This window comes from Pseudochaenichthys georgianus, chromosome 14 (assembly GCF_902827115.2).
Source record: "Pseudochaenichthys georgianus chromosome 14, fPseGeo1.2, whole genome shotgun sequence".
Lineage (NCBI taxonomy): Eukaryota > Metazoa > Chordata > Actinopteri > Perciformes > Channichthyidae > Pseudochaenichthys > Pseudochaenichthys georgianus.
This window is the reverse complement of record NC_047516.1, coordinates 27,783,180-27,796,272: the sequence shown is the minus strand read 5'-3', so window position 1 is coordinate 27,796,272 and position 13,093 is coordinate 27,783,180. Positions and strand designations below refer to the sequence as shown.

Here is a 13,093-nt window from a genome sequence, read left to right as displayed (position 1 = left end):
CCAGGAACAACCAGGCTGAGTCGGGCTGAGTATGCTAAACTAGAGTGAGAATCGCTGGCAAGGGGGCTACAACTACAACAAGATGAACATATTTGACCATGATTTAATTGTAATACACGTTTCAAAATGATGCCGAGGTAACAACATACTGATACCGGTTAGTAAAAACCATGAATTAATGCTTTGACAAGTCTGCAGACAGACGGCAGGCGAAAAATCCTTTTAAAATGCGTGTTTTCTAAATGGAGCTTGGCTAAGCTAACGTTATATATGCTCCGACCGTCCACACTCACAACAACGGCCTATACAGACATAAATAAACCAGCGACTGTATTCTCCATGACACAGGCAGTCTGTGGTTTGTACTTGTTTAACTTTTGTCTAGTTTCTGAACAGATATGAAGAGCTGTGAGCTCTGAGTGCTAAGAGCTAACGGCTGTGTTGTTTTTTGGGGCGCTCATTGAAGATGACGTCACGGTTCCGCCTACACTGCGTTACTATAGTAACTACCCCAGTTCCTAAACTGTAATGGAAGCGCAGCATTAAAGTGAGCCGGGCCTAATAAGGCCTAACCAAACCGAGCGAGGCCTACAGTGGAAACGTGCCACTAGAGAGATATCTCTCTAGGGCTCTGGCCCTGACCAGCGGCCCTGACTAATCGGGGATGACGTGAGCCTTGTCTGATTGGTCAATCCCTCCATTTTTTTTCACCAAGGGAAGCCAATTTCGGCTGGCCTCCTCTCGCAACAGTGAGTGCAATCTACTGTTTCACCATAACATCTAGAGGGGAGCTGTTTCACTCTTTGTAAAATACTCAATGAGAATGGGGGAGAGACACACTATATATATAAAATATATTTTAAGATCATGTTTAATCATCTGATTCGTCTGTACATTGCTGTTTTAGTATGTGTTCTACTGATTAGTGTCTACAGTGTGTGCCTATTGAGCTGTTTAGAGCCATGTGGGACAAAACCCGATCCTGCCCCTCCCTCTCACTGTCTAAGTGAACGGTGACTGTAAAAACTACACTGCGCATGCTCAGAGTATTTTCCTATTTAATGTGTGTGGCAAAAAATAATGACCATATAGGGGCATAGAGCTGCCATCCCCACCATACGTCATCTCACATCATTCAGAGCTGATTGGCTGTAAGTACGTGTGCCGCGAAAAGTGTGGTGTGTGAAGAGCAGGTGAAGAGGAGGAGAGTGACACGTCCTAAAACCAGGAAGTAAGCTGCGCATGGCTTCCCTCCACAAAAAAGCAATGAGATTTCTCCATAGGATTTTAGAAAATAGCTCAAAATAAGATCTGCGGGTAACGTAGCTGTTAGATAAATGTACGTTTTGTTCAGCCGGATAACATCCACATGTCTACCCTACTTTTATAATTTTCGAATCATAAATCCATCATTTAGATTTATGATAGACTTTTGAAACTACAAGAAGATAAGGAGGACTTTTACAAAAAAGTAATAGAGATTTTTGTCCAGAAGGATAGGCAAAAGGACTTCATCTTCAAGTCAAGTTAAGACCACAATTGTATTGAAAATGGGATCTTACTAAGAGAGAACAATTAAATATTTAAATGATAAAATAATTTTTTTTGGGTATCCTTCTGTTGAACTGTCTGTTTAAAATTAATTGAAGCATCAGACTAAAGAGGCTTTTGAAAATAATATTATATTTTGATTTAGGTCAAAATATAATATTTGTAAACCTGAAGAGTCAGTGCCAGTGTCTCACCAGCCATGAACCTCACTGCAGAAGCTTAAGACATCTAAGTTTTTTGTGCCCCACCACTTTTGTAATATAGAAACGCCACTGCAGGGGAAGCCTGGCTTCCCTTGGCCTCCAGGAGAAATCGCCACTGGGTTCAACCCCACTGCTCCCGGACTATTAATACATGTTTTAAAGTGTATTTTAAGTAGTAATATACTCCAGATTTGCGTAATAAAATACCAGCATTTATGTTTAGAGAAATAAATAATAATATTAGAAAAGTAAAAAAAAACAAAAAAAAAACTGAAATACTATTTTCGTTTGTTTTAATAAGAATTTTACATCGTAGTAAAACTGTAATTCAATCCCAACATGTTAATATGATGTGGGTACATATTGTGTGTGTGTACACTTGATTTGCATTTCCATCCTCACCTTTTGCACGGCCCTGCCTGCCCCGGCCTGTTTATTTCCCAAATGCCCAAGGAAAATAATAAGCAGTAACCTTATTTATAGATAGGCCTACTAGGCCCTATTAGTAATATCACAGCAATATTAGCCTAACCATAAGGTGACGATAAAGGCACATTTGATTAATCATTAAGGCTTTTACGTTTAGAGAGTTTGCAAGTTTGAATATCGAGTCAAGATTAAGATTTCCTGCATTTTTCTCACAGTGGTGCGTTTGAGGTTGGTGCTTGTGTTGTACAGCCCCTCTCTCAGTGGGATTGCCCGCTGCATGAAATGTGCACAGTTGTAAATATCAGCTGGGAGCTGCTGTCCGTCTCAGTCGGTCCGCGGTGCGGGAGGAATGGCAGGCTGTGGAGTCTTCTTCTTTGGTCTTCTCAATTACAAGACTGGGAAAATAGTCATCGCCGAAAACAGGAAAATCGGGATATTATTCAGACTCTATCAGCTGGTTGTGCTGGGATACATAATCGGGTGAGGTGCAATGCATGCTTTTGGAAAGTGATTCACAAAGTTAAAAATAGTTGAGCTAGCCGAAAGCGTTGACTTTTTTGTTGTTAAAGTGGCAGCGGCACAGGTTCTTTTGTAAAGTGTCTCAGAAAGAGTTGGGATTCATTAATGTGTCAAATTGCTGTAAATACATTAAGTCATTGTATCCCACCCCTCACCTAATGATGTCATGATGAGGAAAATATGATCAGGTGACTAGGATAGTAGGGTAACGGTATAGTATCATCAGGTCTGACCTTTAAAACGCAATAGTTGTAAAATAGCTACTTTAATGGCTGCAGGTTTTTTTAAAGTCATTTAAAAGCTGCTCATGTTCATGAAACTGGATTTATTGCCATGCATTAGTTTAACAAAGTACACATGTTATGGCTTCGGCTTCTCAGTTGTGAATGTGTGCTGCTTTTCCTTTTATTAATTTGTTTTAATTCAAATTAATTAATTGTTTGAAAAATGGCTTTGTGCTATTTGTTGTGTACTTTACCCATTGGGCGATGCTGTCACACCCAGATGCCATTTATTTGCAAAATAGTTCAATATATTAGGGTAGTGATGCATGCAATATTCTATGATTTTGTCTTAGATACAATTACACAGTTACTTCTTTCATGTGCCACATACTGGTGAACTCACTAATGCAAGATATATTGTGTTTGTTGTCAACCCTTGACTAGCCGGTCACAAACCGCTGCTCAACAAGGGATCAAAAATACTATATATAATGCACCCATGTTAATCTGAAAAAATGATGATGAAAACTAAATTGTGATGTTTGGGTGAATGTCCCAGGTGGGTGTTTGTGGTGAGAAAAGGTTACCAGGAGAGAGAAGAGGCCATCCAGACCTCAGTCATCACCAAACTTAAAGGTGTTGCACTGACCAACAGCTCTGAGACCGGGCTTCACCTGTGGAGTGCTGAGGATTATGTCATACCCCCGAATGTGAGTCCATCCATCCATCAAAGATGTGACCAAGGAATCATTGTTTCGCAAGTTACAAGTTAGTCTTTACTCCTTATTCAGGACAGATTATTCCCAAATTAAGCTCCAAGTCAAGTCCAAGGTTAAGGTAGATACGTCCAAAGTCAAGTCCCATATCAAAACAAATAAGTCCCAAGTGAAAACACACAAACTCCAAGTTAGGTGCCAAGTCAAAACCTATGGTCAAGACATGTAATTCCCAAGTCCTTACATTTGAGTTTTGAGTCCTAAATAAATCATAATGGCAATGTGCTCTTCATCCCATCAATTTCTTCTTTTTTAGACAATCTTATACAAGAACAAAATCATATTTGGTATATATTTTTTTCCAACTGATGCTCAGCAATTTTACATTAGCTCTTACTTGTTCTATTCTGCAGCATGATTGGATGCTGTTGGATTGGTTTAAACAAAGTGAATCAGGGGAATGAAGTGTCAACGTGCTGGGAATGAATTAGTTATATTCACAAAATTACGGAAATGAATTGATTTGTGGCATACTTTTTAATGAACATACTTTGTTATCTTAGGGTTTAAGGGAACATATCAAGGACTTTCAAGTAGAAAGGCTCCAAGTAATTTCCCAAGTAACTGTTGTTTAAGTCCAAGTTTAGGAGGCCAGTCTTTTTTGTTTTTGTCAATTTGTGTCTAAAGTCATCCAATCTGTGGCTCGTGTCAACATTTCTAGGAAAAAGAGCTTTCAGAATATCAATAAAGCAGTCAGACTATTCCCCAATTAATCTCCTCTCAAGAGAGATTACAAAGCTATTGAGTGTCTTCAGCTTCAGCAGAAATCATTAGGCTCGGCACCTGTTGCCACTGATTTAACAATATTGAACTCCTCAGAAGTGTAATTTGTTTAACCTTTTGTTTCTCGATCTCATTGTCTGGGACCTAATTTTATTTTGTAGGGCGAGCAGGTGTTCTTCATAGTAACAAATTTCATAGAGACACCCAATCAGAGGCTGGGGTTCTGTGCAGAGGTGAGTATACATGCAGAGAATCTCATTATTGCCTGTTGATTTGATGTGTTTTTTTCCAATTGTAATATCTGGTATGGCTGTTTATATTACCATGTCTATCTAGACAAATGCATTTGCACTTCCCACAGAGTTTCAAAGTACCAAAGGGACGATGTCAAAGTGATGATGACTGCGTTGAGGGCGAGGCTGTAATAGCCGGACATGGTGAGTATCATTCATTTCACTCAACTCAAAATCTGAGTAGTTGATGGGTTTAACCTGAATTACATGTTTACATAATCTGTCTGTAGCTTGAGATCTTTAATATCGATCCCTGAAGATCAACACTATATTCTGCATATTAGAAAAATAACAGTTTCACCTCATTGTAGAATTGTGGCCTTTCTTATACTGTTGGACTACCACTTTAATTTCAATGCTATCACAAAGTTACATTTAAATTACTTATTTATTATTCTTTTGTTTGGTTTTGGCCTGTCACAATGCCATATTTTTGGCCTTCACAAAGCCATATTTAACGCTGGTTAAATATTTACACAATATTACAATGTGTGTACTATAAACATGGAATCAGAGTTAGCACTGGTTTCACAGTCAACATTGATATATCGCGACAACCCGGCTTTACAAATATTCTGTGAAATATAAATATTGCATGTTTCATCCCCCAGCAGGACATTTTTCCAATTAGTCGTCATATAATCAATTCTTTAAACTTAGCTAAGAAACTTCTCTGGCTCTCCTTCAGGAATAAAGACAGGGTTGTGCATAAACAGCACTGGGACCTGTCAGATCCACGCCTGGTGTCCTGTTGAACACAGCAAGAGACCCACGTAAGACCCTTCCTCTCGCAGAACTTTGGAAAAGTGCCATTTTGTGATACTGCATTGACACTGGCTATGATCCCTCATGGGGACTGAGATATTTCACAGGTTCTATTTATTGCTAATGTAGCCTGTCAGCTCCTCTTGTTTAGTTTTTAATTCTCACAGCTGCCTGTCTCTCTATCTTCCAGAGAGCCCTTACTAAGCGAAGCGGAAAACTTCACCATCTACATCAAGAATTTCATCAGGTTCCCGAAGTTTGAATTCTCCAAGTGAGTGGCTGTTTGTAGCGCTGATTGCTTGTGGTTTTCAAAGCGTCACGACATCGACCACTGAGTGAGCTAAGGGGGGATTTACATGCTCCAATGGCTGCTTTAAATAGTTTTAGTGTGCAGACAGCCCTCTATTTATACCAGGCTGTGCATTGCACTCAGTGAGACAGTGAAACAGTCATCTGAGAAGTCCTTGACAGCGGGCCTTGCCCAGACAGGTGTCCGATCTGAAGGGGGGGGGGGGGTTGGCCCCTGCTGCTCTGTCCTCGCTGCTGAAGTCCTGCAAGAAAGCAGAGTGACGTCAGCCACAGCTAATTCATCAGTCAGGACCTTATTCTAATTACACAGCTATCTAACTTCATATGTTTTCTCACTAATCATGATAAATCTATTGCCGTCCCGCCAACACTTAGATACACATGATAACTCCAACTTAAGTGACTTACATATTTTAACTTGAGTGGAAGGTTACATTTTTTTCTAAGGGTGAGGGAAACACGATTCATGTGGAAATAGTAGTGGTTTTCACAGATGCTGATAATCTGACATTTGATACAAGTTATTCATGCCTGCTATATTGAACATCTAGGTCCAATATCCTTGAAATCCCTGACGACAGCTACCTGAAAGGATGCTCCTACGACAAAGAGGAACACCTGTACTGCCCCATCTTCCGCCTCGGAGATCTGGTCAGCTGGACTGGGAGTGATTTCCAGGAAATGGCTGTTCAGGTACAAAGTGTATTAACGTGTGAGATAAAACTGTGTGGGAGTTATTTCAATTACTGGATTCCTCATAGTCATTTGATAACACACCATTATAGACCATCACATTTAGGAGATATAATCCATTTAAGAATAATAACTGCAGACACACACTTGTACAAGACGTGTGCTGCAACAAACAAAACATATATTGATGTAATGATAAGGGTAGTAAGAAAATGAATATAGTACAAGATGAAAACAAATCTTCATCAGCGTGTTGCAAGCTAATTCTGTCACTCAAGTCATTCTCTCTATTTCTCAGTACTTCCCGTTGATATCCAAAGACAAACATTTTCTAATAACTAATGGTAATTTGAAAGGATTTCTAAGATGGTGGTCTGCTTGCGATGCAACATCATTTTTTATGTGGTCTTGGAGTAAATCTCTAATGGAACATAGGAGTGCCATTTACACTGTAGTGAAGATATTATCTAAAATGGATTTCTGCATAGTTTATTCTCAAGATACCACATTACAGTGTAATGGCAATTAGGTGTTCCAATGTCCTATTTCCCGTTTGCGATTATTACATAGGAGAATGATGATATTGATCGTACACAGACTAATAAAAAAGATTTTCTGGTCGACAGCTGCAGGTTAGTTTGAGGTTAATTGCGGTAGTTGTACAATACCAATTTCCAAGTGTTGCCTGTGTTGTTGGGTTGTCTGTACTTCTGCCACATCTGTTGCCATGTCAAATAAGAACTGTGTGCTCTCTCAGCCTGTGCCTCTCCCTTTCCAGTCACCTATGACCCCATTTTTGCTTGTGCAGCTAATCACTGTCACCTAGTGTTCAAAAATATAAATAGACATGGCTCCTAAAGGCAGCCTAGGTCGGAGGTTTGCACGGGTTTATTTGAAATCACAATGGTTGTTCAGAAAGAGTAAAAAAAAAAGATCATCTATTAGACAAACTTTCAGGCACATGGTCTTCATCAAGTCTTTAGAGAGATGGTGTGTTGTCATCACGTGACATATCAATTACAAAATGTGTCAATTGATTCAAAGTGGCTGTATACAAAAATAAATACTAATTCAATAATTCATTCACATGATAAGAGCTAAACAATAATTTCCTTTCCTTTTGGAGTGCTTTTTTGTCCTTACTGTTGCAGCTTAAGTTAGACAGGAGAAGGGAGAAAGAGGGGACAACATGCACCAAAGGTCCGTCGGACAGATTGGAACCCATCCTTAGTACCAGATGAAAAACCAACTAAAACAAGGCCAACGGAAATGGCTGAAAGCTTTAAAAAAACAACAAGTGGACCATATGATACGTTTTTATTTTCAAGCTGTATTTTCCAGTCAAGAATGAACTTTCAAGCTAGCGTTTATCTTAAAGCATTTCCTAAGACACAACGATAGTCCACAAACGTATGTTATCTGATCAGACCACTTCTGCAGACTTGTTTTGAATGTACAGCTTCCTCACTCACCTGCAAACATAAGAAAATGGTAGGAAGTACAATTTTGAAGCCAGGACTCAAAAAGCCCTGCGATCAGAACATGGTTTGAATTGGTTTCCATTACATTGTTGTCTTTATTTTGGCTATACACTTTATTATAGACCTGTTAATGGAGCTGAGGTTACACTTACACTATTTTTGTCCTTCAGGGTGGTTCTGTTGGAATTCTCATTGAGTGGGACTGCGACCTGGATAAGGACTATTCACGGTGTAATCCAGAGTACAGCTTTACCCGCCTGGATAGGGGTTTAAACAACTCGGTCACATCAGGATATAACTTCAGGTATGTCCCTCCAGGCATTCACCAAGAAATACATCTGTCAGCTCACTGGTCTCCGAGTCTAACCGGTCTGATTTCCCCCTCCAGATATGCCAGGTATTTCAAGGATGAAAATGGCACCTTTCGCACTTTGTATAAGGTGTATGGGATCCGCTTCGATATAATGATCAATGGCCAGGTACAGCAGTGATAGGAATTATTCTTTCCAGAGTGAAGTACATTATTATGGAAATAATAACTAAAACTTGTTATTGTTTTTTCAGGCTGGGAAATTCAATATTGTTCCCACGATAATTGCCATTGGTTCGGGCATTGCCCTGCTGGGTGCAGTGAGTAGTTTAATAAAATATTATAAAATTATTATTAAATAATATTGAGGTGTCGGTGGGTAATTGCCACTGTTTTATTATAGTTACAGTACTTGCACGTTTTTCTTGTTATGACAAGTTAAAGAAGAAAAAAGTATTACAACATATTGAATTGCATAGATTAAAAATATGTTTTTAAGTGAAAGAATGACCACTTACAGTTACTTATAACCAGTTAATGTATTATATCTGCCTTTACCTAAGACATTTCATTACTTCACTTTAACCAATCAGCTACCAGAATAATCACATGATTATGCGCTAAAGCGGTGATGATGATTTTATAAAAAGTATTATTATGTATTATTACATCTATCAACCTATAATATATATTGTCCTTGAGACAAACAATGTCAGTGAGTAAACAGCAACATTGAAGCATTATGATACTTGACTTTATGTCAAATGCTTTTAAATTTATAAATATTGTTTTATTGTTTTAAGCATCATGAATATTTATGAGGCATTATAACTTTAATTATACAGCAATATAAGTAGATTATAATGCATTATTAGTTATGTTTTTGACACATTATGGACTGAGTGCTACAGATATTATATATAATATATATTTTCTCTTTCAGGGGGCCTTTGCATGTGACATGATACTGCTGTACATGATGAACACAAGCTCCTTCTACCGGGACAAGAAGTTTGAAATCATCAACTTAAAGTATGACTTTCTGTACACCTTAATGATGGACCTTTTTTCTTTTTTAAATCAGTCATTTCCAAAATCTTTATCCTCACATTTATTGGCACATCTGTGTGTCACTGTGTGTTACAGGAAAGAGCAGAACAAACACAAGGAAGGGAAGACAGGACACCGGGAAAGGAGACATAAGAAGGCAGCTGCGGACAAAGAGGCTGGAAACTCCACCAATAAACCGGAGGAGACGGAAGCCCTGGCAGAGAGTCAGCTGCCTGTGGACCAACGGGGTCCAACAGTTCCACGCAACGCAGGACAGCGATATTCTGGCAACCTCTCTAACCAAGGCACAGGGCATCATATCACCTTCTCTGCGCAAAATTAAGTCAGAGTAAGACCAATCCCCTGCAGCGGTCTGTGAGAGGCGTAACCACAGAGTTGGACTGATGCCCACTTCCCACCTGGCTGGACTGTCACTAGCCTGAGTGATGCTTGTCCTGACTTTGTTGGTCCAAACAAATGTTATTGTGGACACATGGGCCAGGAAGCTGATGTAGAAATACACAGAGAGATGGTTTTCATCTTTGAGGCTGGGTCAGGGTCCAAAGCTGGAGTGTGGGAGATTACAACAGGTCCATAAATGATGATATGCCAGAGTTCTGTGGTTATGCTGATAATATTAACAGAGGGACTTTAAATGAATCATCGAAGACCTAAAAGGAATTGCCAAATATTTGCCTATTACTGCATAACAAATGGAAGTTATTAATTGCATCTTTGTTTCAGGTCATGAATCCATTACTTAAAAGCTCTTTTTGGCAGATGATCAAGCATCATTTTCAGTTTGTTCTTTTTGATTCGCCATTAATAGACTTGCCAATAACAATCACCGCGAAGAAAACTAACGTCATTCGTGATTCATGAACCTCAAATGTAGCATAGGATTACGTTAAATGCCGATTCGATTCAAACAAACCGTAAAATGATATTTGCTAAATCAATTTTAAAAATACCTTTAAATTATTTTGTAAGCACAGACAAAATGCACTAGAAAGCAAATTGTAAGAAAATGTGTGAATGTTCTTAATTCGTGTTATTTCAGTTGGATGTAACATGTGCTGTCGTTGGAATTCGAGTGGTGCACTTCATGTTGACGTTAATATTGGCCATGCCGTAGCTACAACACAATCATTATTTTAGTTATTAATGATAGGTATCACTTGTAAAGCTTTGGAATGAAGCTGTGAGTGTTCTGTAATGGACAGGTTCGATGCTGATATACTGGCTGATTGTCAAATGAATGATGAAAGACATTGGAAATGTGTGACCTTCTCAAATCCATTTATAGAATGGTTTAGATTGTTGGAAACAAGTGTATTTGTCATTTATTTCATGATGTCAGTGCCTGACAGACAAACCGATCAATAATGTATACAAACAAGATGTAAAGAGGGATTCATTTTAATCAGTAATCATATTTATTATAATTTAACCATAGTATCATACATGAATACAATGCAAAGTGCTTACACTGTGTTAGGGTGTAATCTTTGTTGATCTATGTTACACTACAAACTACATTATCATGACTGTGGCTCTTATCTGTAGTGAAGAGCACGAGTTACATGTTGGATAAAGTCGCTACAAATTGTGGAGCAGAAGGATAAGAGAACAGTATTCTTCATTCTATTATAATTGACACATTAGCCGTTTAATCAACAGTTCATATTTGAAAAAGTATTTTACTAATGGCTTATCTACAAACAGCAGGGCAGACAATATTATTAGTTTATGTAGCATTAGATAGGACTAATTCACGGTTAAATAATTTTAGTACACGTGCACCATTCCGTAGAGGAAAGTCCAGAACAGGACGTAAGTGAAAAGACCTCCAACAAGGCCCCCGGTGAAGAGCAGCCTCCGTGATTTAAAACATTTGTTCCACCGCCGTCCAGCCTTGAGAATGAGCAGCAGAGAGAGGAGAAAAGAGGCGAGGAAGTAAAAAATGAAGCCATACAGTCCAGACAGCCCGAGGATTCCCGCTGTTGCTCCGGACAGAGCGGAGACTGAGGTGCGGCAGTAGTCCAGCACGGCGGCGTTTCCCCTCACGGCTATCTCGCTGATGAACTGTGGTCCCTCTCTTTTGGCTACAACTCCTGCCATCTTGGATCTGGTCAGCAATCACAGGAAGGTGTCCCTGTTTCAGGAGAGATTCACACATAAAAATAGGCACATTTATCCAATAACCGTAATGCTGTAGTTTTAAATAACTTTTTTCTTTACACTGAAGATCAAGATTTGATACCCAAAACCTTCGAGACAATCAAATGCAATAGGTTGTAACTGATCAACCGAATGCTAATGTTGAAATCAGCTCGACCAGAAGAAAAGGCTGCTTACTGAATCTGCCATTACAAAACAATGTAGGGTGAAAATTACTATTATTTTTGTATTATCTATTAATCTGCTGATTATTATCTAGATTACAATTGGTAAATTGCTTAGTCTATAATATGTCAGAAGAACATAGTAACAACTGTCAACGTTTCTAAATTCCAAGATGATGTCCTTTAATGTCTAGTTTTGCGTTTAAAAATAATCCCATTTTAGATTGATGATTAGTTGACTAATTGAATGTAATGAATGCTATAATGACATGCAACGACGGGTCAGTCTGCTGCTTAATAACTACATTAGCTTTAATTATTAACATTAGACAATGACTTTGACTTGTAGTATTTTTTACACGGTACTTTTATTTGTTTAAATAAGATAAATGCCTTTTCCATTTCTACTCCATTCCAACTAAATGCAAGGCCATTGTTACATTATATATTCTAATGTGTACAGATATTAGTAATTTAAAGTATGAATTTAATATGTTAACATCCACTAGGAGGTTGGATGACAAAATGACAACTCGACAGAGGTCTTAATAAATTAAAGCCCCCTAATACGAGTGACAAAGAGAAAAGCTGTCAGCCTTGATCGATGTTAGCCTAGCTGGTTACAGATCAAATTGAATCAAAGTAGCTAACGTTAGCTAATAAACCTATAATATAAAGCGATGTTCTGGTGACAGAAACCAGACGCAGACAAAAAGGAAGTGACTCCAATAATCAGAGTCTTATAAATAAACTAAACGTAGCACTGTACGACCCCTGGTGTTAGCCTATAGCGCTAACACGCTAGCATTGTGAGCTAGTCCTCCGGGCTGCTGCTGACGGAAACTGATGATTCTCACCGGAAATGTAAGCAGGGACTCGTTGGCTCCTCACGATTATAAAAACATAATATGTGTCATGAACGCCAAAGACCTGGATATTAGAGCGTTTTCAGAGAATGTCGGCTGTTTTGGCACAGAAAAAGCACATTCATTCTCGTTCGGATAGCACTCCCAGGAAAGAGTCAGCCATGTTCATTCGAAATGCATTGTGGGCACAGCCTGCGTAAGGAGCAGTTTTGGTGCGTTTCCTTGCACATTAAAGAGTAGGAAATTCTAACTCTAATAATAGGGAAATACCTGTAGGCTTACTGTCATTGGGTGAGTTTACAAAGACAATCCGTCCTTTTTAAACATCCAGCTCTATTGGATATACACCACATGTTTCACAAGCTGCAGTAATCAGAGAACATCTACAAATGAAACACAAACAGTTTACATTGAGGTTACCGGTGCTATTATTTATTATGTCTATTTCTGTCAACAAGTTATTTTACTGGTTCAGGAATCAATCAATGGGTCCACCTGAACAATCTGCAGTAATGTTTCCTTCGGAAAAGGCATTATATGACTTATTTTACATTTG

At 38.7% G+C, this 13,093-nt stretch overlaps 2 protein-coding genes across 2 annotated transcripts; one reads left to right on the top strand and one right to left on the bottom strand.

Annotated features, from left to right (window-relative positions):
- Positions 1-2,460: 2,460 nt before the first annotated feature.
- Positions 2,461-10,110, top strand: p2rx5 (purinergic receptor P2X, ligand-gated ion channel, 5). Its single transcript, XM_034099435.2, has 12 exons — positions 2,461-2,663; positions 3,486-3,636; positions 4,587-4,658; positions 4,787-4,862; positions 5,407-5,491; positions 5,674-5,754; positions 6,344-6,485; positions 8,137-8,270; positions 8,355-8,445; positions 8,531-8,596; positions 9,220-9,308; positions 9,423-10,110. Exons 1-12 carry the CDS (start codon positions 2,533-2,535, stop codon positions 9,667-9,669), a joined length of 1,365 nt encoding a protein of 454 aa, XP_033955326.1. The 5' UTR covers positions 2,461-2,532; the 3' UTR covers positions 9,670-10,110.
- A 619-nt stretch (positions 10,111-10,729) lies between these two features.
- Positions 10,730-12,721, bottom strand: emc6 (ER membrane protein complex subunit 6). The gene is made up of 2 exons (XM_034099437.2): positions 12,529-12,721; positions 10,730-11,481 (listed from the first exon to the last, which is right to left on the bottom strand). Exon 2 carries the CDS (start codon positions 11,445-11,447, stop codon positions 11,115-11,117), a length of 333 nt encoding a protein of 110 aa, XP_033955328.1. The 5' UTR covers positions 11,448-11,481; positions 12,529-12,721; the 3' UTR covers positions 10,730-11,114.
- Between the last annotated feature and the right edge of the window lie 372 nt (positions 12,722-13,093).